The 26,677-nt window shown below is 42.2% G+C and overlaps 1 protein-coding gene across 1 annotated transcript in view; it reads left to right on the top strand.

The window, feature by feature from the left end:
* The first annotated feature begins 608 nt into the window (after positions 1 to 608).
* The window catches only part of PRKDC (protein kinase, DNA-activated, catalytic subunit), a 164,116-nt gene continuing 138,047 nt past the window's right edge, over positions 609 to 26,677 (top strand). Inside the window, exons 1-18 of the mRNA XM_074987196.1 lie at positions 609 to 780; positions 7,435 to 7,511; positions 7,631 to 7,723; positions 8,924 to 8,998; positions 10,417 to 10,525; positions 12,093 to 12,205; positions 12,706 to 12,805; positions 13,449 to 13,504; positions 13,601 to 13,631; positions 14,589 to 14,746; positions 14,989 to 15,135; positions 16,338 to 16,502; positions 17,896 to 18,064; positions 19,156 to 19,205; positions 20,826 to 20,963; positions 22,452 to 22,601; positions 23,031 to 23,146; positions 24,662 to 24,821. Of these exons, the coding sequence (XP_074843297.1) occupies positions 609 to 780; positions 7,435 to 7,511; positions 7,631 to 7,723; positions 8,924 to 8,998; positions 10,417 to 10,525; positions 12,093 to 12,205; positions 12,706 to 12,805; positions 13,449 to 13,504; positions 13,601 to 13,631; positions 14,589 to 14,746; positions 14,989 to 15,135; positions 16,338 to 16,502; positions 17,896 to 18,064; positions 19,156 to 19,205; positions 20,826 to 20,963; positions 22,452 to 22,601; positions 23,031 to 23,146; positions 24,662 to 24,821 (2,079 nt within the window). The remainder of the gene's footprint in view (positions 781 to 7,434; positions 7,512 to 7,630; positions 7,724 to 8,923; positions 8,999 to 10,416; positions 10,526 to 12,092; positions 12,206 to 12,705; positions 12,806 to 13,448; positions 13,505 to 13,600; positions 13,632 to 14,588; positions 14,747 to 14,988; positions 15,136 to 16,337; positions 16,503 to 17,895; positions 18,065 to 19,155; positions 19,206 to 20,825; positions 20,964 to 22,451; positions 22,602 to 23,030; positions 23,147 to 24,661; positions 24,822 to 26,677) is intronic.

Genomic DNA, 26,677 nt, shown 5'->3' on the forward strand with positions numbered 1-26,677 from the left:
TTCCAATCGCCGCACGGGAGAGCCCATCCAGTTCCGGGTACGGACGATCGCGCCCTAGGCGCTACGGGACCCATTCCACAGGCAAAGAGCAATGTATGACCGGAGCCCGATTCTCCCACCATACAGGGAGTTCACCCAAGTAGAAGCTGCCTGAGAGTCACAAGCAGGTTCCCCCTCTCTCCGTGGTGAGAATGGTATCGCCCATACGTGACGAAGTTTCGCGGTACTTGTATTGAAAGTACTGTACTGCAGCCCGATGCTGGTTGGGACGGTCTATTCCATTCGCGTGGGAGGGGAGCTGATAATGACAGTTACCTTATTTACTCGAAACGCAATTTTACGTCCGCGAAAATACCTACGTCGTATGAAACCATTTTCCTTTTTAGCGTTCCTGCGGGCCGGAGGTGGCCTAACGGATACCCCCCTGGTCTCAGTGGTCTAGTCCGGCCCTTAAGTTCCTACCTTCGCCGAACGAACCAATCGATCTCCCTGGGAAGTACCCTCCCAGCCAGTGCTATTGGTTCCGTCCGGCGACGCTCCAACCCCGGGGAGAGTCTCTATCCCCTCCCCTTGTGCTGGCCGGGTTGGTTTTGCCCCCGCCGGGCGTTATGGCAGCGGCTGTGCCCGTGGGCGGCGGCAGCGGCGGCGTTCAGGGCTCCCTACACCAGCTGTTGTGCGGGCTGCAGGACCGGGACCCCGGCACCGCCGCCCTGCGCGGCTACCACCTCATCCGAAGCTTGGGGGAGGCGTGCGTGACCGGCAGCGGGGCTGGCGTCCTCGGTGCGTGTCCTCGGGCTGCGGTAACGAGCGGGCCCCGAGCGGGGGCCAGGGTCCAGATCCTGCCTGGGCAGCCCCGTCCCCTACCTGGTCAGCACCGCTGGCCCCTGCGGAAGGGGGTTGGAGGCAGCGCACCCCACGAGCCACTTGGCCGTCCTAGCGCCGCGAGACCCTGCGAGGTGTGGGGATGGGTCTTGGGGCTCTGTGGACCCGAGAAGCAGGTTCTGGGTTGGCGCTGGGAACCCCGTTACGAGCTCTTGTGTAGTGCTCGCCCAGTCTGCGCGCCCTGCCCTAGTGAACGCTCACCTTCGTCTTACAGGGCCCTGTCCTGCTGAAACCTAACGGTGCCTCAGATGTCTGCAGCTTTTGATCCCCGAGCTCAGCCCAAGATCAGGGGAAAAAAATTCGTAAAAGGTCTCAGCTGGGAGCGATTTTATGTGTATTTCATTAGTGACCATGGCACAGAAAGTAGCTGTATACCAATGAGATTTGCTGATGATACAAAGGCAGGTGCTATCAGTACAGGGGGGATTCGGATATGATACCAGTGCGATAAAAAGGCTAGCCGGGCAACTGGAGTTTTTTCTCTAATTTGGGGGCTTATCAGTTGGAAATGACGGATGAGGAAAAAGACCAGTGTGGTTAAGTTGATCACAAAATGACATATGTGATAAGACCATGGAAAAGACTGTTGGGATCCTGAGCTATATCAGGTGAGATATTTTCAGGACAGTTGTGAAAAAAAATTAATACCATTATGCAAGGCACTGGTAAGACCTCATGGAATACCCTGTATAATTCTCGTCGTCCATGTGCATGAAGATGAATTTAAACTAGATCAGGTGCAGAGATGAACTGCAAATTGGGTCAGGTAAATGGAGAGCCTGTTTTAGGAGAGGATGCAAACAAGCCGAGCCCTCTCAAGCCTAGCAAAATGATGGCTGCATGGGAATATGGTCACTCTTCCCAGACACAGTAGATGGGGTTAACTGTGTGGGTGAGAGAACCTACTTAGGCTAAAGGACAGTGTTTGTACAAAAACAAAAGGGGATACTCTGGCTATGAATAAATTTAGGCTGGAAGTTGGAAAGTTTTCTAACCATCAGAGAAGTAAGGTTCTGGCATACTATGCCAATAGGAATGGCAAGGGCAAACAAGCTAACTCAGTGGTTCCCAAACTTTTTGGCATCATGCCCACCTTTTGTTTTTTGAGAAACCCTCATGCCCCCACACCTCTTCTTTACCCTCATCCATCACCCTTAACAAAAAATGAAACTTGTAATTTAAAATAAACACAAAAACTTAATATAAAAGTTATTTAAAATTAAAAATAAACACAAATAGTTTTTGTTGGCCCCTGCTGGGTGTCTGGTGCAGCCTTAGCTGGCCAGCTGCCTGAACCCCGTGCCAAGCTGCCAGCCTGTCCAAGCCCTGCTCTTCCAGAGCCACCTGCCTAAGCCAGCCAAGCCCCACTCTGCCAGAACCACCGCCCGTCAGCCACTGGGGCCTTGTGCTGTGGCCAGCTTCCTGCCAGCCAGCCATCCCAGTTGCCTGCCCAAGCTGCAGACCAGCCTTCTGAGCTGCCAACTTGAACCCTGCGCTGCCAGGGCCAGCCACCTGCCTGCCAGCCTGAGCCCCCGAGCCCTGTGCTGCTGGGGCCTGCCACCCACGCTGCCAGTGCCAGCCACCGTCCCACTCCTGTGCTGCTGGGGGTCAGTGGCCTGAGCCTCTCCCCTCCCCCAAACCAGGCACCCCTAGCCCCCCCACTAACCACAATCCCCTCTCCCTTGCCAGGCCCCCCAGCCCTCCCCATCTAGCCCCCTTCCCTGAGCCAGGCACCCCCAGCCCCCCATCTAATCTTATTTCCCCCCACTGCCAATCCACACTCACTCACCTTTGCAGAAGACTGCTAGCTCCACGTGGGTCTTCACTGACTGCCTGCGTTTTATAGTGGCTGCGCTGGGTCACCCCTGTAAAATGGTAGGGGTTGAGAGCTAGAAGCAAGGGCTCTTTCTGGGGGTGAGGAGAATGTCAGGGGGCTGGGTCGCCTGGTGTCCCCCCTGGAATTTTTGATGACCACCGGGGGCAAACCCCCCAGTTGGGGTATCTATGACCGAATTAGTTTAAGAGAGCTTATTGTGTTTGTGACACTTCAATGCAGTACTGATTTTCCACTGATTTGCATCCTGTATAGTCATTTACATTGGTGAGAAATGGGTGTAGAATGCTGCTATTCTGCATTTGTAACATTTCATCTTTCACTTTATGCTTTCTTTGCACGGGTGTAAATGAATACACAAAGTGCAAAGCCGTGGTAATCAGGGCAGTGGTTCTGGCTGTTTTCCATGCAACTACTTACATGCTACTGCTGCCTGCAGCTGTGTTCCCTTCAGCATGACTTTGGTCAAGAGCAATGAAATGAATGGCAGCATTAGTACACCAGGGACTGGAAAACTGCCTTAATGATAAGGAGCATAGATCATAAACTTACCTGTTACATGTAAGCTCCATTACATGCATCAAAACTTTTTAAAAGGTCAGTTCCACTCACATTGTGGAACTCCTTATGTGGTGGTTTGGGTTAAACTGACCATACCCATATAGAAAAGTACTACTCCCATGTCAGGATGGCAGAATCTGGCCCTAAAGTTGGGCCCCAACTGCCGCATCTGCAACTGGCTGTGTTGCTGCAGGTGCTGGAAACTTGCAGCTTCACTTCCTCTATTGATGAAGTGGGTCTTTGCCCACGATAGCTTATGTTCCAATATATCTGTTAGTCTCTAAGATGCCACAGGACTTCTTGTTGTTTTCACTTCCTTTACTGTGTAGTCATGCTTTTCAGGTCGCTCTACTGTTAACTGAAAATATTTGTTACCCCCGAACTGTTAAGAGGAAGTTTTTAGCAGTTTGCTTTAGCTAATTCCTGTGGCTTAATTAATAACAGCTGATGTGTTTAGAAATTAAACAAATTAGTTGTTTGCAATATTGTTGAGACCATATTGGTCCCAGAATATGGGAGACAAAAAGTAGGTGAAATAATGGCTTTTATTGGACAAACTTCTGTTGGACCAACAGCAAGAGACAAGCTTTGGAAGTGAAGTTCTTCAGTAAAACAGCGTCTACACTTGAAAGTACATTCGGAAAACCTGAACCTCTTTTGAAAGAACACACGGAGTGCGCACACACAAAACATTTGGAGGAATGTGGGACAGCTTTCGAAAGCACTCCTTGGGTCTTGTATTAGGAAAAGTGCTCCCTTTCAAAATACTCTTTCAAAAGGAAAGGTGTGTAGATGCTGCACTACTTTAGCCGTTTTGGAATGAAGTTCCATCAAGTACATCAGAAAACTTGCCCAGATCCAGACAGACATCATTCTCTCCAAATGCAAGAAAATGGACATTGTACCCGAGGGACTGACAGTGAAAAACCCATTAGAAAGTACTGTATCATACTACAGCGAGCATCTATGCAACACACTAAGAAACTGAGGAACCACTTGATCAAAATCCTTTACAATAAACAAAAGATAATTAAAAATGAACTCTCTGAACATGAAATTATCATCAACAACCAGGCATCCATGCAAGACCCCACAGAATGAGGCTTTACCTGTGCTAGACAAGAAATTTATAAAACACGCTTCCACTTTCTACAAAAAAGAAAAGAGAATAAATTTTCTACATTACTTCATACCTCGGGATACTTCAGCTACAATAACGACAGCGCAACTAACACTATTGTTAACCTTTCCAGCTACCAACTCAGCTCAGCAGAAGTCTCTCTTATCCCAGGGTCTTTCATTCTGCCCTACTTCCTCCACAAACTTAATACAATTCTGTGGTGACCTTGAAGCCTTCTTTCGCCTCCTCCGTCTAAAACAATTTTTCCAGCACACCTGTGAACAACAGTCTGACTCTCTTGACCCCCGCCCCCCACAACAACAAAAGAAGAAGAACTCTATGTGGACTCCCCCGGGGGTCGTAGTGAAAGCCTGGATTTCTACGTACAATGCTTCTGCAACCATGCTCAGGCTGACATTATACACAAACAATGCCAAATGAGAAACAATCTCAACTATGCTGAATGCTATGGTGTCCACAGTCTCAAAAATAACCCAGACATTATAATCAAACCAGCTGACAAAGGGGGTGCTGTTGTCATCGTAAATAAGTCAGACTATGAACAGGAGGCAGCCAGACAACCCTCCAGCACCACATTTTACCGACCTCTCTCCACTGATCCCACTTTGGAATTCCAAAGGAAATTATTACTACTACTTAAGGAACTCCCTGCTGCTACACAGGACCTTATCCACCAATAGCCACAATCTGTACTGCAGGAATACCAGTCCTGGGATTTTTCCTTGCAACAAAGCCCGCTGCCAGCTTTGTCCACATATCTGTTCTGGTGCTACTATCACTGGATCTAACCAGGTTATTCACAGAATCATGGGCACATTCTCATGTTCTGAGCTAACATCATATATGCCATCATGTGCCAACAATGCCCAGATGCTTTGTATATGGGACAGACTTCAGACTCTCTCAGACGAAGAGTTAATGGGCACAAAACAGACATCAAAACATTCCTGATCCATAAACCAGTTAGTCTACATTTTAATGGAGTGGGCCATTCTGTCAATGACTTGAGTTTGCATCTTACTGAAGAAGAATTTTCAGTCTGCTTTAGAAAGAGAAGCTGCTGAACTGTCTTTCGTATTCAAATTCGACACATAAACACGTGGTTTGAACCGGGATGCACATTTTCTGGGACATTATAGGGGCTCTTTGGCATACTTGGCTTAATCTAATTCTTGACTCCCCCCACCCCCCTGCCCCTCTGCTCTCTGATTTGCTCACCTTGATAATTTTTTTCTGATTTGTCAATTTTGATTACTGTTTTTGGTTCTCTGTGCCTTAAATGTTGAGTCTGTTCTGGTCTGGCTATGGTCTGAAGAAGTGGGTCTGTCCCATGAAAGCTCACCTAATAAATTATTTTGTTAGTCTTTAAAGTGCTGCTTGACTGCTTTTTTGTTTTGATAGTATATAGACTAGCACGGCTCCCTCTCTGTTACCATTAAACATGGATATGTGGACGCTCCCTTTCAAAAGGGTGGGCGATCTTTCGAAGTGGCTTGAGCACTAAAACCGAGGGTTGTGGGTTCACTCCTTGAGGCCCTTCCAGAGTCTGGGGCAAATAGATGTAAATTTAAAAAAAGAAAAAAATGTCAGGGATGGTGCTCCATCTTGCTGAGAGGGCTGGGGACTGGACTCGATGACCTCTTGAGGTCCTTTCCAGTTCTATGAGATATGTATATGGTATGATATGTAAATTGCAGGCTCAATCTTCTTTTTGTGTTTAGATGTGCTTTTTCGAAAGGTGATCTTTCAGATGGTGTCATCTGAATGCTCACCTTTTGAAAGACCACTGTAGTGCAGATGTAGGTTAAATTTATTAGTGGCAGGTGTACGTACTGGGAAGAAATGAAAGGAAATATTATTTCATCCAGCATCTAGTTAGACCATGGAATTTAGTGCCACAGAGCACTGTAGGATTAAATTCTGTATTTGGATTTTTAAAAGGGTAGAATAAAGTTAAGGTTAAAAACATTTGACTGTGGAAGATGTTTAATGTTTTTCTGAGGTGTTGGGTGTTGTCCACCATTGAGGTGGGATGTGGGACTGTAGTGGACCATTTATCTGATGTGGCATTTTCCTTCCTAGGCTCCCCATAGTTTTACTAGCTGAAAATCAAGACATTGACGTGATCTTTTTAGTTCCATCTTTGTGGGTATTTGAAATCATGTTAGCACCTGTTTGACAAGTTAATTTAAACATATCTTTGGATATGAGCTAATACAGCTTCAGATGTTTGAAAAAATAATGTCTTAGTCCAGAATGACCACTTTTCATACTCCTTGATAAAAGAGGTTAGCGTTGAGCATCATTGCAGACCTGATGTTGCTGAATGGTTCTGGCTACAGTATTGAAGGATACAGAGGTGCTGCAAAACCACCTCTTTCTCATCTCTGATTCTGTGCCAAGCAGAGTAGGATTGAACCTGAAGTTTGAGGATATATGTACAGTAAAGTTTCCACATTCGCAAACTTCAGGTTCACAAATTCAATTATTCGTGAGCCCAGGGCTGCGGGGTGGGGAATGCTGGTGGCTACCGCTTGCCTGGGGCCCTAGGTGGGGAGCGCCAGCAACTGGGGCCCCGGGTGGAGAGTGCCGACAGCTGGGGTTTCGGCACGGAGCGCCGGCAGCCAGAACGCTCCAGACGGGGAGCACCATCAGCCAGAGCTCTCCAGGCGGGGAGCATTGGCAGCTGCAGCTTCCCCATATTTGCGAAATTCAGCATTCGCAAGGGTTTGCAACACTGAACCCTCGCAAATGTTGAGACCCTTCTGTACTGAAAATTTTACCAACAGAATTTAGGAGTCAGTCTTGTAGCACTAATTCTTGTGGCTAGCCCTTTTGACATCAGTGAGAATATTTGAGTAAGGACTGCAAAAACATGTCCTTATTTAGCACTGAAAGTAATTAGTTGTATTTCGGAGCAAAGGGATGCCCAATATACTCTAAATATTCAGATTCTAGCCATTTGTTTGGAAATAACAAAGCAAATAGTAAAATTCTTTTCCTGCTTTTCCTACAGCATTGCAAACTTCACTGGTATTTTCCAAAGATAATGGATTACTCGTGTTTGTCCGTAAGTCTCTCAGCATTGAGGAAGTAAGTTGATAAACTTATTTTGTTGGTTTTTTTTTTTTTTTCAAGAATTATTGCAATATTTTTAATCTAAGTGAAAGCACATAGCCTTTTGTTTCTAAAAAGCAGCTTTGTTTTTTCAGTTTCGAGAGTGCAGGGAAGAAGCTTTAAAATTTCTTTGTGTTTTTTTGGAAAAGATTGGCCATCAAGTTCATCCTTATGCCCATGATATTAAGGTAAGTGTAGGAAAATTTATTTAAAAAAATTTGTTAAATACATTTTTCCAATGTTTTTAATTTAAACATGAAAACTTGAAAGAGATATAGAAATATGGCTAATAACTCCATCATAGCTTTCCTTTATGCAGTCCATTTCTCCCCTACCCATTGTTTCTAGGAGAGCTGAAACAGAAGAACTGTTTTGGTTTGCATATTAATGCACTGATATAATTAAAAATGTTAGTGTACTTTGGTAGTGTTTTCTCAAGTTCTGTATTTTGGAATCTGCAGGGTTAGAATGTATTTTGCTCTTCCGTGAAATTGATAGTTGCTGGGTTTGGACTTTTTTGTGATTTTTTTTTTTTTATACCAATGAAATATTTGATTTAAAAGAATACAATATATTTTGAATTTGTAACCTTTCAAGGCACTTTTTAATGGCCGGGTTTTTTTCAACTGGGAACCCATAATGCCATCTGAAATTGGTGTGGAAGTGTGTGCTTTGGGGTAAGTCTACTGTATAAGTAAAAACCCATGGCTAGACTGTGTTAGCTGACTCCCGCTTGCATGGCACAGGCTAACGGGCTGTTTTAATAGTGGTGTAAAAATTCAGGCTCTGGCTGCAGTGGAGACCAGATTTTAGGACCCTGTGAGGTGGGAAGGTCCCAGGGGTCAGTTTGCAGTCTTATGCCCAAATATTTAAACCACAATTAAACAGCATCTTAGCCCCGTGTGTCCATGTCAATAGGCACAAGCCAGGCCCAGATGTCTAACTGCATTGTAGACATACCCTAACAGTCTAAACTGCTCAGGAGTATCCTTTTATTTGGAGAGGTGTGGTTGTGCACCTGTTTATTTTGAGCTCATGGTAGTAGCCTCCTGCATAAAAGGAAAGGGGACTCATGGCAGACAGTTTGTTGCTTCTCCCTGTGTTTATCAGAACCTGAATTTTCTAACTTTTAGGATACGTTGCAAAGCCAGTCTTCTCTGCTGAGTTGCTTGTGGGATATGTGAGTTAGCATCACTTTTTTGGGTCAATATGTATTCTAGTTTGCCTTGACTTTGTGTGAAAAGCTGTGTATTTTTATTCTTGGGTTTTGTACATTTTAAATATAGTAAAATACTTAAATGTCATTGGGGAAAGGAGCTTTAAAGGAACATTTTTAAATCTTCCATCCTGTTAATGATTATTATTGTCATATTTTTTTTCTAACCTAGCAAACTTGTATTTGCGTTTACACAAAAGAAAAGGCTGCAAAATGTAAAATCCCAGCATTGGAGCTTCTTATTAAGGTAAAGAATACTTTACAGTTGTTCATTGTTTCTAAGCCTAGAAAATTTTCAATTACACTGCTGTTGAGTGCAGTTCTCAAAAGTCTACCATAATGAGAGATTTGGTGGTTTAATTCCGTAGGACTGTTGCAAAAGTGTTTCTCTGCCCACATATTAGGCCTAATTTTCTTTGTCTAAGTTGTTTAATTAAAAGTGCCATCCCTTAATTCTGGATTTTGAGGGTGATCACAGACTGTATTCCCAATGTGATTGCTGTTCTTTGAAGCAATGCTGTTTACTAAAAATCAGACTTGTGGAAAATATTTGTCTGCTACAGATAACAATTTAGATCCTATGGATGCTGATTTGCCACAGATAGAAAGCTATTAGCGGGGCAAGCTTATTTTGTTTTCTTTTTGTTTCCTTTGTGCATATGGTGGCATTTCACTGTTTCCACTGTATTGTACATTATGCCTTGATTCTGCAAATGATTTGCATGTGCCTAACTGTACATATGGGATTAGTCATTTGGAAGTGAAATTCTTCTGTGGTTTGAGTGGGCCTTATAGCAACAGAGAGAATTTTAAAACCAGTTAGCTGTGCTTATGAAACAGCAAATGGTAACAGGTGTCATATCCTAAAACTAATTATACCTCCTTTTTTAAACTGATTACCTTTTAAATTGATGTCATTTTGACATAAAGTTTAGAGCCAAAATATGTACAAGGAACATAGGAGTAGAAAAGTAGATGTGAACAACATACACATTAGGATGAGCACCTGATTTGCATAAGGAAAACATAACATAACCAATATTTATTCTATAGAAATGATAGCTTGTCTTTTTACCTACATTTTATGCTATCAGAAGACCTATCAACCACCTTTAGACCAGTAGGACTATTTGTACTCAAAATTTAGACTTAAGTATCTTTGGCTATGTCTAAACTAGAACCATTTGTTGACAGAAGTTACTGTCGACATGGTAATCTCGACAGAATCTCTGTCAACAGATTACATCTACATACAACTTGCTCTGTTGACAGAGAACTGCCACACTGCACTGCCGTCTGGTGCCAGAAAGCAGAATGGCAGCTCTGCAAAGAGGGCTGCCTGGCAACTAGAAGCCCTCCCTATCGACAGAAGTAGGTACTCTGCAGTTTTGTCGACAGTACTCTATCCAGCGATTGTTATGCCTCGAATTTTTGAGGGATAATACTGTCGAGGAAAATGCAGGGTTCTCTTGAGACTTTGTTGACAGAATGCTTTAAGTGTGTGGACGCTCCCTGAGTTATGTCCACAGAAGGCCCCTTCTGTCAACAAAACTCTCTAGTGTAGACCCAGCCTTTATGTCTTGGGAGTCTTATTTCCCTTGATCCAACTGGAAAAAAAAAAAGAGTTGTTTTCCTAATTTGTGGGCATCTTATATACATTTCCAGTTGCTTCAGAATTTACGGTCTTCCTTTCTGATGGAAGAATTGAAAGTTGGAGAGATTTTTAACAAATTTTACGGGGAACTTGCAGCAAGAAGTAAAGTGCCTGACACAGGTGAGCCTTAACTCTTCTACCAGTATTATGACTTGTTTTATTTACTATTTTTTAGTATAGTAGAACCTCAGAGTTATGAACTGACTGGCCAACCCACATGCCTCATTTGGAACTGAAAGTGCAATTAGTCAACATTAAAGACCCCTCTCCCCTGCACCATCTCCTTTGCAAAGCAAATATTGTACAGTGTTAAATGCAAACTATTTTTGAAACAGGATTTTTTAAAAAATAAGATTGACAAGGTAAGGAAACTGTTTATTTGCTTGTTTCTTTTAAATTCAGGTGGGTAACAGCAGAAATTTGCTTCTGCGTAGTGAAATTCCAAAATTGTTTTAAGTCAATGTTCAGTTTCTAAAACTTTGAAAGAACAACCATAATGCTTGGTTCATAGTTTTGAGCAACCTCCATTCCCGAGGTATTCATCACTGAGGTTCTACTATATTAATGTCCTGATGGACTTTTTCTGACAGTAGCATGGATAAGACAGGAGAAAAAACATTCTTTAATGAATAAACTTACATTACATACAGGTAGTAAGACTGCTCAGTAGGGACTTCGGAAATTACATATAAATAGGTTTAACATTGGTGAATAGGGAAACCATGGAAATCATGAAATGTTACTATTTAAAATATTGACTCTCAATACCAGTCTGTCTTACAAAAGCATATGGACAGGTAATAAAACATCTTTCTAGGTATAGCTTATTGGGCGGGGCTCAGGGCTGCCACACAAGAAGCTGCCATGGCCACGGGAGAGGTGTGGTCTTCCAGCTGCAGCAGGGAGCTGTTAAAGCCAGAGGAGAGGGGACTGTGGCTCCAGCAGAGAGCTGCTGCAGCTTGCGGAGAGGTGCCTTCTCAAAGTTCTCCCCATGCGATCTCTAGCACCACGGATCTGCCACAGCAGGGAGAGAGGTGCCCTTCCCCCCAACCCAATCCATCTTCAATGGAGCTGTCATGGCTGATAGTGAGGCGCCTCTCATCTGGCAGGTGCTACTGAAGTGGGAGAGGACTGGGAGGAGCCAGTGCACAAAGATCTTTATACCCAGGCCATCCCAGTGCCTGCATCCCCAGCTATAGCCATCATCTCTGCACCACAGTTCTCTGCCCTAGCACTGACCTCGCCCCCGCAAATGTCTGAGCCCCATCCCCAGTCCGCGTTTTCTTCAACCCTGAGTCTTCTCCCATATTCTGAACCCCTTGTCCCCACATCTGCCACAGATCATCCATAGGCAGAATGAATTTGGGCACTAGTATGGAGGTTATGTGTCATAATTCATTCTGCACATGGACATGAGAAATAGAGCGAATGCTGGTGGACAGGCACACTGAATTTATAAGTCTTACGAAGTTTTATAAGTTATACCTGCCTTTGTAGTTCCACTCCAGTTCATCCGAGGAAATGGGTTTTACCCACAAAAGCTTATACGTTAATAAATCTGTTAGTCTCTAAGCTGCTACAGGACTCCTTGTTTTCACTGATTTTGTAATAATGGTGACTGACTATTGTATGCTGTGGTAAAATGATCTCAAAGTAAATGATGCACACATTGCTGTCATTTTTTTAGTACTGGAAAAATTATATGAACTCCTTGGAGTCTTGGGAGAAGTACAACCTAGTGACATGGTTGACAACTCTGAAAAATTATTCCGAGCTTTCTTGGGCGAGCTCAAAACACAGGTATGATTGGAAACTCTTATGGAACGCTGCCAGTTGATTTTCTCTGGTGTGTGTTCTATTTCTTGAATTACTATTCATGCCAAGGTTGTTGGATACTTCATTTTGCCAGATATTTATAAAACATAGTTGAACAATTTTACAATTTAGGTGATTATTGATAGCTGTCAAATGTGTTTTTTCCTCTGGTTACTGGGTATTTGGTTAGGTTTCAGATGGGAGGAAGGCTCAGTGGCCATTAGCTGCCACTGCATTAGCTGAGTAATATGGGGAGTGGAGCGGTAGGAGTATGATCATCATCAGTCATTGTGCTCTAGGTAGGGAATGGGATTTCCATTAGGGGTCAGGTTCTTATTTGAACTTTGGTAAGTTGCAGTACTTGATTATATTGTTTGGTTCAGAAGATTAACATCACACAGGCCTTAGCAAGGTCCTTACTTGTTTGTTTCCATCTTACTCTTCTAATTCAGTCATAAAGTTTACTTCAAAAATTTTATTTTCAGATGACTTCAGCAACAAGAGAGCCCAAACTAGCAGTAGTAGCAGGGTGTCTGAAAGGACTGACTGCGCTTATGTATAATTTTACTAAATCCATGGATGAAGGTGAAGTATTTTTTATATTTAAAAAAAAGACATGTTGACTGTTGTATACCTGATAGGGAGCATGTATTCACTTGATCTGAAGAGTCACACTCTTTTATAAATGAGAATGGATGAAAGGAGTTGTGCATTCTGAATGAATTCCCCCCATTTGCAGAAGACTTGTTTATGCAAAGTCCTTTGTGACCCAAAACCTCTGGGGTGCCTCAGCAGATGAGAGTATGATTATAGTGGTTGCCTATGGTGAAAAGCTGAAGTGCTATTTATGCAGGAGGGACTGGGCAATGGTACAGCCTCAAGTGGAACTTTGAACATTCTCATTTGTAATGATATGCAAGCACACTTGTTTAAAGAGTAGTTTTTTTCACAAGTCATCCAGAAAAATGTATGAAAACCAAAAATCTTTGCAGCATCCTCAAAGAGAGTTTGGTTTCCCTTTAAGAATGTGGTATTTTGAAGACCTTTAAATTAGTCCTAGGGAAATTCTGCAGTTGTTGCATGTGGAGCCATGGTAAATTTGCAGACTTCCCCCAGGACTCTTTAAATCTTGCCTCTTCGCATAAATAACACAATACAGTTTTCTTGTTGTTTTGACTCTGCCTCGAAGATACCCTTACTAAAATGTTCAATTGTTGTTATCCTACAGATCCCCTTACTTCAAAGGAGATTTTTGATTTTGCTGTGAAGGCAATCAGTCCACAGGTAGAGTGTTTGACGAGGGTCTTCTAAATGTGCATTTTTCTACAAGCATTATTTCTGAAGAGCAAGTCATTTATGGTAAAACATTTGTTTTTACAGGTTGATCTAAAGCGATATGCAGTACCTCTAGGTAAGCTCTTTTCCTATAACTGTTTGAAAAACATCTTGGAGAAAATGCTTCCTTCTCTGCTTATCCCTTCAAAGAGTAAATCACATTCCTCATTCCGTGCTAGAAGAGTGTTGTGTGTATTTATGTTCTAAAGAGTTAAACATGGAGTAGTTGGTTGACAGAATTAAGTTCTGTTATTGAGCAGCAATACTGCATCCAACATTTAACGTAAAGGTATTTGTCTTTCTGAAGTGTGACTACTTTTCAGTGCCATATCCAATAGGTTCCAAAATTTTAGGGAACACTTTATGCATCTATGCATACCCAGAATAAAATCTGGATTAATGAGAAGCTGTGCTATGCTTGCCCTCTAACCCGAGCTGCCCCTTACAATGCTTTACTTCTGTAGCTTACCATTTGGATTCTTTGGAATTAGTCTTCAGATAATTTGCCACTGCAAATGACGTTTCCCAGACGCTTCAGTTTAAACACACTGGATTGCTTGATGACTTGGTTCACTGCTTAAATGCAAATGAAGTGGAGCATTTCTTTTTTGACACAGAATTTTTTTCCAACTTCTGCTTTCGTTTGGAATGTGTGTACCATTATACAAAGAAATAGAACTTCACGGGCAATATTGTCACCTATTTTATCTGGACAGTATCAAGCAGCAGACTGAGTTTTTCAGATGCTTTCCCCACTCCTGTCAGGGATGGCAGCCTGACTCTCAGCTGCTGCTTCTGACAGGAGCGATTTACCGCTCCTGATGGGGAGGCAGTCGTGTTAACCTGAGACACGCGCAACTTCGTTGCATGTATCTCAAGGGTTTACTGTATAGATGTTCTAATAATCAGAAATATCATTAAGATGAGAGATACCTGAGACTTCCTGTTGGCTACAAATTTCTAGAGGATGGTCAATCGTCAGAAACTGGAACACAAATCTGAGTTTTACTAATAATGTGGTTTTGACTTGCAGCTGGTTTACACTTGCTCAGCACACATGCTGCTCAATTTGGCACCTCCCTTCTGGACAGCTATATTTCTCTGTTTGAAGTGTTATCCAAGTGGTGTGGCCATACAAATGCAGAGCTGAAGAAAGCCGGTCATTCAGCCCTAGATTCGTTCCTTAGACAGGTACTGCAATCTACATAAGACCGCTTAAGAATTTGTCAACTTGCTAGCTTTCTCAAAACACTCAAAATTTGGGAAGTGTGTATGTGTGTGATAATCTTCATGCGTAATAGTGGTCCTATGTACATAATGATGATTTCTTATCTGATAAGATGGGCATAGATTGTTCTTAAGGTTGTCCTTTATTTTCACTTTGGTTATTTTCTAATTTCGGTAAATCCATAAATGTTTGTGTAAATCTGCAGATTTCTCTAATGGTATCTAAAGATGCAGAAAAACACAAGAGCAAGCTGCAGTTCTTCATGGAGCAGTTCTACAGTATCATCAGAAAAATGGATTCGACCAATAAGGAGTTGTCCATTGCCATTCGTGGATATGGGCTTTTTGCTGCGGTATGTCAAATTTACTCTGACAAACAACATACTGGATGGGTTTTTTGTTAGGATTAGGAAGCCATTCATATTACACACTTGTTTCGATTGGCAGAGTCTGATAGACCGGGAACGTCACCCCCCTCCATCATTTCTGAACTAGATTTTATAAAAACAAATCAACTATATAGGTTTAAAGTAATCATTAAGGCTCAGTGAACTCTCACTTGGAAGACTTGCTAGATGGGTCTAGAACATGAAAACTTTTCTCCTTAATATGTGACTTTAGACATTAGAAATATCCTTTCCATTGTCAGAATTTTGGCCTCATTAATACAACTTAGACTTATCTTGTAATGTGACATGAAATCTACAAACTTAGCAGATGTTAGAAATTAGAGTTGTTGAATCTATGGACAGCAAATAAGACATTTGTACCATTGTGTAATTCTCCTTTGTTCTTCCTCTCTCTTAAATGGGAGTGCTGGACACGATTTATTTTGGAGTTCCAGTTGTACTTCTCCTGATTGGCCAGCATGGATTGCTATGAGTAGCATGCTGCTACCATCTTTCCTCATGGAACTAAGATCCATTGGCTCTACAATATTCTAAGCCTGTCACAGCTTTGGGACCAATAACTGGAATCCCCTTTAATGTCCCCAACTTATTTTTTTAAGGCACTTGGATTGAAATGCAAGAAGAGGGTATATGTGGCCATATTTCCATTCCTAAGAGACCACCTAAAGTCTTCGCCTCTCAGTTTGGGTTGGAAAAGTACTGTACAATAAACCCTCAAAGTGCACGGTTTTGAGTTGTGCATAACTCACATTAATGCAAGTTAAGCGCAACTCAAAATCCCACACCCCACCCAGTTCAATCCCCCAACCCCGCGCAGCCCAGGTTCAACACCGCCCTCTACCTCAATTCAACCACCCCTGGCCTTATGCAGCCCCGGAACACAACCCTCACGTAACTCGAGGCACTGCTATAACTGAAAGCTCACAATCAGATCTTAGTACTGTTGGAATTAATTATAAAGCAAAGTCGCTGTATAAGCTCTTAATGTGGAAAAAAAATTCAAATGTATTATCAGGTCCCTGTAACATTTCAAAAAGTAGTTTTTATCTGAACTCACCTGTGACTTTTTAAAACTTATTGCAGTGTTCTTGTGCTTAACCTTAATATTAATTATTGAAGTGATACTTTACTTTTTCTCATTAAAGCCTTGTAAAACTATAAATTCTAAGGATGTTGACTTCATGTACGTTGAGCTCCTTCAGCGTTGTAAACAAATGTATCTCACTGAGGCAGAGACAGCAGAAGAACATATCTATCAGCTACCCAGTTTCCTGCAGTCCATTGCAAGTGTTATATTCCACATAGATACAGTAAGTGGAACATTTAAAGCATCAGTCAATTATTTTGTACCTATAGGTCTGTTAAGGATGTATTGTACTATAGCAGAAGAGACTTCAGTTTGGGAGTGCATGGTGACTCTTGCTTCTCTGCAAGAATACACTAACTTTTGGCTCCTAGTGGGTGGGCTGAGTAGGGTGGTGTCAAGAGAATCTTAATAAGAGGTCTGTTCTGAATAAAAAGAGAGAGAACACAGACTAGGTAAAACAATAAATACTGGCTATGTCTACACAAGAGGCTTTTCTAGGCAAAACTGGGCTTTTGTCAGGAAAAACTGTGGCGCTTTTACATGCAAAATGTGCTTTGTTGACAGTTTGTTGACAAGACTCGGCACATCTGCCAGCAGTGTTATGCTTCTCCCCGTTCAAGTATAATGCCTCTCTCAACAGTGTTCTGTTGACAGAAGAGTCAGGTAGACACTCCGGGGCCGTTTGTCAGCAGACAACTTCCAGTTCCCCGGGCAGCCCTGTTTGCAGAGTTTGCGCTCAGCCATTCTGTTGAGAGAGGGCTGGGCAGTCTGGCTGCTCTCTGTTGACAGAGCGGATTGCTCTTTCAGTCTGTTTTATAGTAACAGAGAGGAAGCCGTGCTAGTCTATACACTATCAAAACAAAAAGCAGTCAAGTAGCACTTTAAAGACTAGCAAAATAGTTTATGAGGTGAGCTTTCGTGGGACAGACCCACTTCTTCAGACCATAGCCAGACCAGAACAGACTCAATATTTAAGGCACAGAGAACCAAAAACAGTAAGCAAGGAGGACAAATCAGAAAAAGATAATCAAGGTGAGCAAATCAGAGAGTGGAGGAGTCGGGGGGGAAAAATCAAGAATTAGATTGGCTCAATTCTTGATTTTTCCCCCCGACTCCTCCACTCTCTGATTTGCTCACCTTGATTATCTTTTTCTGATTTGTCCTCCTTGCTTACTGTTTTTGGTTCTCTGTGCCTTAAATATTGAGTCTGTTCTGGTCTGGCTATGGTCTGAAGAAGTGGGTCTGTCCCACGAAAGCTCACCTCATAAACTATTTTGCTAGCCTTTAAAGTGCTACTTGACTGCTTTTTGTTTTGAATCTGTTTTATGTGTAGGCACAATCTATTGACAGAAGTTTTGCCTAGAAATCCCTTCCAACAGTGACTTCTGTCAACAGAGGCCCCAAGACGCCTTCATTAACTCCTGCCTATCTTTCTTGATGATGTAAACTTTCTCAACATACAGGCGCTCGCTAAGTTTGTCTTGTACTGGTAGATAAGGTAGTAGATAATCTTGTAATATTTAATTATTCGTTGGGAATTTTATCTTATTTGGAAAGAGTAGCATAATTTCCTGCTTTTATGGGACACTATTTTTCCTACTGTTTATTTTGTCTAGCTCCCTGAAGTGTACACTCCAGTTCTGGAACATCTCATTGTGGTGCAAATAGATAGTTTTCCTCAGTACAGTGTAAAAATGCAGTCGACCTGTTGCAAATCCATAGTAAAGGTTTTCCTAGCCCTGGCAGGAAAGGGACCAGTTCTCTGGAGTTTCATCAGCACAGTGGGTGAGTATGCATTATCGACTCCTGATTTCTTCATCTACAGTGATAAACCAGTTGTAAGATAAGTGTGTGAAGTATTGATCTGAGATGGTCTCAATAAAAATATCCATTTTGGTAGTAACCAGAGGATTCCCACACTTCAAGCCAGCAGAGGGTGTGGTATGCCAATTACGTGGCACTTGAGCATCCTCTATCAGTTCATTCTACAATTTAGTAGTAGTCTTGTATGAGAACATAATAATGATTTACTCAAAAGAGTAAATGAAACAGTAGTGTCTGGAAAATACAGAAGAAACTTTTACTGTTCTTATTCATATGCATTGAATTGAGGGGGTTTCTACCAACAAAAATAAAGTCTAGTATTAGATTTCTTAAAATAAAGTATTTCCCATTTGCAGAATTCTTTGGTAAAAGAAATGTGTATAATTATTTAGGCCTGGGAGCAGTCTTGTGGTTGGTGCTGCTATAGATGTCTGTTAGAAATGAATGAAGATGAACTCTTAGCTTTAGGGAATGCTATAAAATAAAGTTCTAAATCTGTGATGCTGTTGAGATACAGTCCTGTGAACAGAGCAGTGTCTCACAATGCTTATAGAGTTGCCAAGATTTCGCAGCACTTTATAATTTTGTATTAATTGAAATGCTTTCTGCTTGTTACTTTGTTTTTGTTTTTTATTTTCTTTTTAGTAGCTCACCCTATGATGTATTGAGCACTCACACAATCACACTCTGGTATGAGTCCTCATTCCATGGTCAATGAAGTCCATTGGGAGTTTTCTCATTTACCACAATGGGCATTAGATCAAGCACTCAATCCAGAGTGCAGCTAAGATCAGACCTGGTGAAAGGGTGAGGCATTGCTTACAAAATGTGAGATGGAGGAAATTCAGAAGAGTTTTCCTATGGGAGATCCTGAAGTGAAGAGTCTGTGGATTGTGCTTGCCTCTCCCATCTATTTTTAAAACCCAAATGCTATCTGGTAGCTAGAAATGAAAAGTTAATCTTTATGGATTGGGAAGTGCACAGCTTTCATTTAGTGAATAATTTGGGTGGTATTCTATTTGAAATCTGTTGATAATTTTTTTTTCTTCTAGTGCATCAAGGGTTAGTCAGAGTCTGCTCCAAGCCAATCACCTTTTCCAGGGTAAGATGGTTGCTGAGAATCTACACTGGAAGCATATTTGATTTAAACAATGCAAAAGGCAGAGTCTAGTGTTTATAGTTATCAAATCTGTAAGTAAGAATAACCTTTTGGGAGTCAGCTGATTGTTCTTTGGCCATCTGTGATGTCTGTTATAAAGAAGATGAAAATAAGCTAGCAGCTTTTAAAAAGAGAGAAATGATCTTGATTGATAGTTTTACACACTTTTAATGACTGAAAAACTCTGAATGAATGAAATACATGCTGTTTCATCTAATTGAGCATATTTCAAAAGATAACAAAAAAGGGTGCCCTATATCTCTTTAAATACCCAGTTTCTTAGATGGGTCATCTCAAACTATGTTGCAACTTATCAATGAGACCTTAGTCCATGTTAGAAAACATCACAGAAGCTCCAAGTATGCAACACGGCCAGTCACTTTTCAGGCACTCTTTGGTGGCTCTGTAGTGCCCATCCACAGTTTCCCCGTCTGCTACAGGGACCTTAAAGTCCACACAGCCCAAATATTCAATGCATTTCCCTTTTGGAGTCCAAATGACTAAAACTTGCACCATCTGCTGCAAAATCGAACTCATACCACAGGGAACCTGTCTGTATGAACATGTAGTTGGTGCCAAACTGGTGTGTATGTACCTACTGCACACTAATCGACAGTTCCAGTTTCAAAACAGGGTGTGGACTAAAGTGCTCTAGGGCACTTTTAGTGTGTGGCAGTGGGGCACATGCAGAGAAGTAGTGAGCTGAGGGCTAAGATAGATTTACATCCCAACTTGTGGCTGGCTAGAGGTTTGTGTAGACAAGGTCAGAGTCTTTGCGCAGTCCCAAGCTGGGTACAGTCTTTCCTCTCTCTGGTCCGGTCTGCCTTTCTTCAGAGTTGTAGTACTCTCCTCTCATCTTGTGTCAGGAGCTTTCAGAGCTGGGTAGTAATTAAATAGTCCCCCTTTTGCTGTCAGGAGGACTCTCAAACAGTAGCTTTGTTAGGCCAGCTGCGGTTTCTTAGGCTTCTGTCATGCCTGGTACGTATGATCTGGACCTAGCTGAAGCATTAGGTGTTCCCACTTGAGCTCCCTTCTCCAGGGAGTGCCCTAGGAGTCTGTGCTTTCTTTTCTTGTTCTTGTCTTGTCACATGCCTGCATGATTTAATTAATTATACACACTTGGGGAGGTGAGCTGCTCTCATAGGCAAGGCCGAGGCCCCACTTTCTCTTTAAGGTGTGGGCCAGCCAGGCTGTTCTAGAGCCCTGACCTTGTGAAGGAACTTATAAATATAACAGTTAATCTCACGCTGCACTGAATCAAAATCTCTCTAAACTAACAGCTCAGATGAAGAAAAAATGAAAGGTAGATCCAGTGCATGTATTGGAGAACGTTAAAAGCTGCTCCTTCTACACAGCTATCTCCAGCATGGTAAAACCAGGAAATGTTTTGTTTCAGTCTTCTGATCTAAAAAGTGACTTCCAGTGACTTATGTAACTCTATTGAGACTTCTTTTTCTAAGGGAAATACATAGCCAGTGCTGTTGTAAGTAGGTAGTTTCACATGCAGTGTGTTGTACAGTTATTAAAAGATACTAATTTATCATCTATTGTACTGCCCTGTAGGAGACTTTTGGAAAAGAAGCTTCTAAATCAGAAGAGCCCATAGCAGCTGGAGAGGTCAGAACAGGGAAATGGAAAGTACCTACGTATAAAGATTATCTGGATCTTTTTAGAAGTCTGTTGAACTGTGACACAATGAAGGTAAAAAACCCACTTAGCACTGAAACACAAAAAGACAAAGTTGAACTTCTTAATTTTTTTTAAATACATTATTTACTTAGTGCAAAATTGTTTTACTCCTAGGGGATTTCTGTGCTACTGCATATGGGCATAATTAATGAGCTGTACAAATTTTTAATTTTTTGTGCAAAAAAAAAAAAGCTTCTGCTGAGAAGTTTCTGCATTTCTGTCTTTTGTCCATCCGTGAGAGCTGTGGTAATAGTACAGAGCAGTAGCTCTGAGCCAGGTAGAGAAGAGACAGCTACAGATTGTTCTTGCAAGTGCCTGTTGGGTCAGTTCAGGAGACACAGAATAGGAGGGGGAGCATTGTCAGGCAGGGATTCCTAAGGACTAGTGCGGGGAGGACAGACTGGGAGTGGAGGTTTAGTGCTACAGGGGACAGAGCCACATGGGGTGGGAGAGTTTTATAGGTGCAGAGCTACAGAGGAATGGGGTGCCTGAATGGGAGCACAGACACACATGGGAACAGAGGGGGAGGGGTACAGAGATATGGGGAGGTTGAATGGGTGTGTGAGTGGGGCAAAGGGGGTGAAAGAAACAGGGTCAGGTGTATCTGACTTAATGGGAGATGTAGGGGGTCAGCCAGAGTCTGCATGGGGGAAGTGCCCGAACCTTTCCTCTCTGCCCTTCATTTCCCCTCTGCCCTTCAAAAACACGTTGCATACTTTTCCCACTTTTATCCAACAACTCTTCAAGTTCACACTCAGCCTTCTTCCCAGCAATTCCTTCCATCTCTCTCTGCTCCCCCATTGTCCACCCAGCCTTCACAATGCTTTTGGGGAGTGAGAGAAATACGGTTTGTGATAGTAATTTAAATGAGTTATTACTGAGTCCTGTACTAATATTCCTAATAAGGAATCTATTTATCAAAAATCATTTTCTGAATCTTCATCTGTCTATTGTTACAGACATACCTGATGGCAGGTATTCTGGAAGAATTTCCAAAAATAATTGAAACTGGTGTGATTATACTGTGCTATTTAGACAAATAGAATATACAGAATTTGACAGAATTTTTAATTTTTTGGCACAGAATTCCCCCAGGGGCATTGTTTGAGTAAAGTTCATTGTTCTAGAAAGTAAGTTGCTGGCTAACATCTGACCTCATACAACCATATGTTGTGCAGCCTGTCTTGCTTGGTTCTCCTAAAGAATTTGAATCCTGTCTTGTTCTTATCTCTGCTATGTCAATCCTAGATTTCTTCCAGGCAGGCAGTCACTCATATTGCAGTGTAGTGATTTAGTGATACAGTGTCTAGATGTGAGCTGAGGTTGTGATGATCACAGTAATTTAACAAAGATGGATACAGGCCTTATTGGGTGAAAGGTTTTCTACTAACACACTGTACCACAGTCCCCCAAAACTTTTTAAGTTTAAAAATAACATAGACTGTAAGGTCTAGAATAGCTCTTACCATTGTTTGTTGTATCTCTCTTTCTCCCATGAAGGATTCTGTTTTGGCAGATGAAACCTTCCTGATTGCTAATTCACCGTTGCTGTCTCTGAACCGTTTGTTGTATGATGAACTTATAAAGTCAGTTTTGAAGATTATTGAGAAATTGGATTTGACAGTTCAGAAACTGAATGCTAGTGAACAGGTGAGGCCTGATATCTAGCAACACATGTTGTGATGAAAACCTTAAATCTCAGTCTTTTGCCTTTCTTTCCATACAGTGTAGCCCTTGAAGTCTCCTTGTATTAAAATTCATTATAGTCAAAATGTAAATACATTTTACCTCTGGAAGCTACTTCCAAACTGCCATGACGGTTGTCCACAAGTCAGACAAAATCCCTTTTTTGGCATCCTGTGTACTTTTTATTTATTCTTGTTTTACTTAGTGAGTATTTTCAGTTCTTACTAATTCAGTGAAATATGTATGTCAGATTTTAAAAAGACACAATAACATGCAATGAACTAGTGGGCACATTATCTTTCCTGCCCTGCTACTGACTGGAAACAGTGGCTAAGTGCTTTTGTCTGTAATGCCCTCTTTGCTGAAGCACTTTTTTCCTTATTTCCTACCCAGGACGAAAATGAAGGTGACAGTGCTCTGGTTGTTGCCACCTCTGATCCATCTTCAAATCTTCAGCCAGCTAAGCCGAAAGATTTTATAGCATTCGTTAACCTAGTTGAATTCTGCAGGTACTTACTGCATGATCTCTAATTTGGGAGTTGGGAAGTAGGTGTTGGGTTTGTAGGATGCTATAGAAATGTGAAGTATTCATGCTGAGTATGATTTTTATTTCCTAGTTTCTGGCCATTGTTGAAGTCTGTTTAAAATGCACAAGATGCAAAACACTAGTTGGAAGCAAGTAACCATATCTTAAAAATTAAGATTTCTGATTAAAATATTATATGGGTACAGTATATTAGTGTACGCTGAAGCTATATAGAAGATTTGCAGCAAACTCCAGGGTGCACGATGCTCTTAAAGCTGAGTGAGGACTTAACTGTGTGACTACTGCACTTTTTAGTGCTATGTCAACCGTGTATTCTGAGTGATTAGCTTCAGAAACTTAAAATTCAATATTGGAGGTTTTTGTCATCATACTAATACTCTGACAACATGCTTGAAAAGAGACTCATTTACCTTCATTTTATTCTCAAAGGCTCATTTGCCTATTACCTGCAGCATGTGTTAGAAATATCATCTATAATTACACTAGCAATTGTAGTACAGTAAACCCCCAAGATACGCGCAACCGAGTCGGGCATGTCTTGGGTTAATGTGACTCGTGGCAGCTGCCCCTGACAGGAGCGGTTTCCCATCCCCAGGAGTGGCGGGAGCTGGGAATCAGGTGGCAGCCTAGCTCTTGGCTCCCCTCTGCTGGCGGGACCCAGGAAACTGACCTGCTCCCTGCTGCTCAAGGATAACTCTCCAAGTTACCTGAAAATTTAACTTAAAATTAACTTGGAGTTGCCAAGAACACAACCTCCGCATAAGTTGACATATACCGTATATAAAAATTAGAACTTTTAGCTCTTGTTCTTTAGGGCATGAAATCTCCTTTTAAAGTATTTTATGTGAAGGCCTCAAACCACAGTAATGTTACTGTAATCTGTAGCTGTTTAGGATCATTACTGTGGAAACATTGTGCCGTTTGAAGCTCTCTAGTTCAGTGCCTTCAGGACCTGACCAGTGTCGAATGTGAAAATTTGCGAGTCTACAGGAGGTCAATATTTTCTAACACGTTACCAACACTTCTATTGCTTACTGGGCTCTTAGAAGACATTTCAGGGTAAATTACAACTAAATATCATCACAGAACACTGAGACCAGTACTGGTGGCTTTAAACAAACTTTACGGGAGCCTTGGCCACATATATAAGCGGTCATTCAGTTAACTAAATTCATGCCAAGTTACGGCTGTTGCTGGATGATAGAGTGCCAGACTAGAGAGGTTCAGCCTGTAATATGCTCTTCATAAGAGTGATCACTGATGCGGGTCAAGAAGAAATTCCTTTTGTGCCCTGTTTAATTAGGGAACATCTGGGAATTTTACTCCTTCTCCTTTAGTGTCCCATAACATATCTTTTCAAGGTTGACCTTTGGTCTATGCCATTTTGGCAGTAATGTTTTTCTTTTTCATTTTGGTATAAGGAAAAACTCATTTCAGTGTATTTTGTTTGAATGTTCTTTTTTCATTTATTTTACAGAGAAATTCTGCCAGAGAGGCATGTTGAATTTTTTGAGCCATGGATGTATTTGTTTGGTTATGAGTTGATTATGCAGTCTACACGGTTACCTCTGATTAGTGGATTCTACAAGTTGCTCTCTGTTGCAATGAAAATTGCCAAGAAAATAAAATATTTTGATGTGAGTATTCTCACATGGGGCATTTCATGTTGTATTTTAATGAGTTATGTAATTTGAGTTATACCTGTGTAGAACAGAAAATATTTATTAGTTGCTGTTCCCTATTTTATTTAAAACTTCTATTGGTGCAAATTATGGTTTTGTCCCTCCCTTTTCTTTCCCCAAAAACCTATTGGAAAGCTGCAGTTAGGCTGAAAACTCAGCTTTTTAAAATACGTCATCCATGCGGGATTCCTTTCTGTTTGAACTTGGCTTCTTAGCATGAGATTAGTAGAACTAGCAAAGCACTTAAATGCGTTTGACCTTTAAGGCAACTGGCCATATTCTCAGCTAATGTAAATTGGCATAGATCTATTGGCTTCAATAGAAGGAGGCTGATTTATACATGCTAGGAAAATGGCCTGATACATTCAGAGAATCAGAATTACCAAGTAAATAAGTTACTCTTCTTTGAGTGCTTGCTTGTGTCAGTTCCATTTTAGGTGTGTGTGCACCCATGTGCACAGTTGTTTGAGATTTCTGCCTTAGTGGTATTGGAAGGGCCAGCTGTGGCACCTTTTTAAGTGCCCATTTCCATGCGGTGGCATATTAGGTACCGCCAGCCCTGAACCTTCTCAATTCTTTCTTGCTGCCTGTGGTCAGACCACCTATATTTGATCACTAAGGGCTATTTTTTTTTCTTCTTGTCTCAACAACCTCTGTGCCTTAGGGCTTTTGTAAATAGTTTGTTGATAGTATTAATTAAGTAGTTAAGCATAATTGTTAGCAGTTGGAGTCCTGGCAGAGACTTTGCCCCAGGTAGGACATACCATGGTAGCCCAACTGCAAGTCATGTTCGGCATGTGGCAGCCTGATGCCCATCCGTGATCCACATAAGCTTATCCAAAGTGTCTCAGAGAAAGCCACAGGAAGGAGAAGTGTTGTATTTGAAAAAGTGTTCGTCCTCAGATCCAGGAGTGGGATATCCACTTGAGGTCCTGTTATATACTATTGGAAGTGTCTCTCTGCCCCATATCCACACTCTTCATAGCTGACCCTGTAATGAGACATCAGATCAGTTCAGAGTGCCGTGGCTGCTCTTCGCCAGTGCCCAGGAAGTAGCAAAAGAATTGGAGCCTCTTGGTGCCTAAGGACAGAGTTTGCCTTTGGGCAAAGGACCTCTCAGGCCAAGCATCTGCTTTGGGGATTTAGGAGGGTACTGGTATGGTTGAATACCCAAGCCCAGTCACGGACTTGCTCCCTACCCCAGGCAGCGGCAGGGCCCCCCGGCCTTCAGTGCCTGAAGCAGTTCCGGCAGCTGAAAAGCAGAGCTGACTGATTCCACAGGTGACATGTAAGAGGACTGAGGCAGCTCTACTCTGGCACGGAAAAGCAAGTCCCCTGGGGTGTAGCAACATAGACTGGCAGAACATCCTCCGTTGGTTTGGACCACAGACGGAGGTCTCCTTTGCTGTAACCATGATCCCTGGCACTAGGATCTAGGTCATGCACTAGATTCCAACCTGCCTGGCATCGGATTGCTGATTTAAGGCACTACACTTGCCCTGGTATTTTTCCTCAGACAGATGGTGCTTCTCTCCATCACCCTATAATTCATCCACCAGGGTTGCAGATAAACTTAGGCCTTAGCGGCTCCACCCTGGTCACCAGAGGAGCAGTGGTTGGGATCACAGAATCATGGGGCTGGAGGGACCTCAGGAGGTCATCTAGTGCAGCCGCCTGCTTCAAGCAGGATCAACCCCAACTAAGTTATCCCAGGCAGGACCTTGTCAGGCCGGGACTTAAAAACCTCGAGGGATGGAGAATCCACCACCTCTCTAGGCAACGCATTCCAGTGCTTCACCACCCTCCTGGTG

The sequence above is a fragment of the Carettochelys insculpta genome, chromosome 2 (genome assembly GCF_033958435.1).
Source record: "Carettochelys insculpta isolate YL-2023 chromosome 2, ASM3395843v1, whole genome shotgun sequence".
Taxonomy (NCBI): domain Eukaryota; kingdom Metazoa; phylum Chordata; order Testudines; family Carettochelyidae; genus Carettochelys; species Carettochelys insculpta.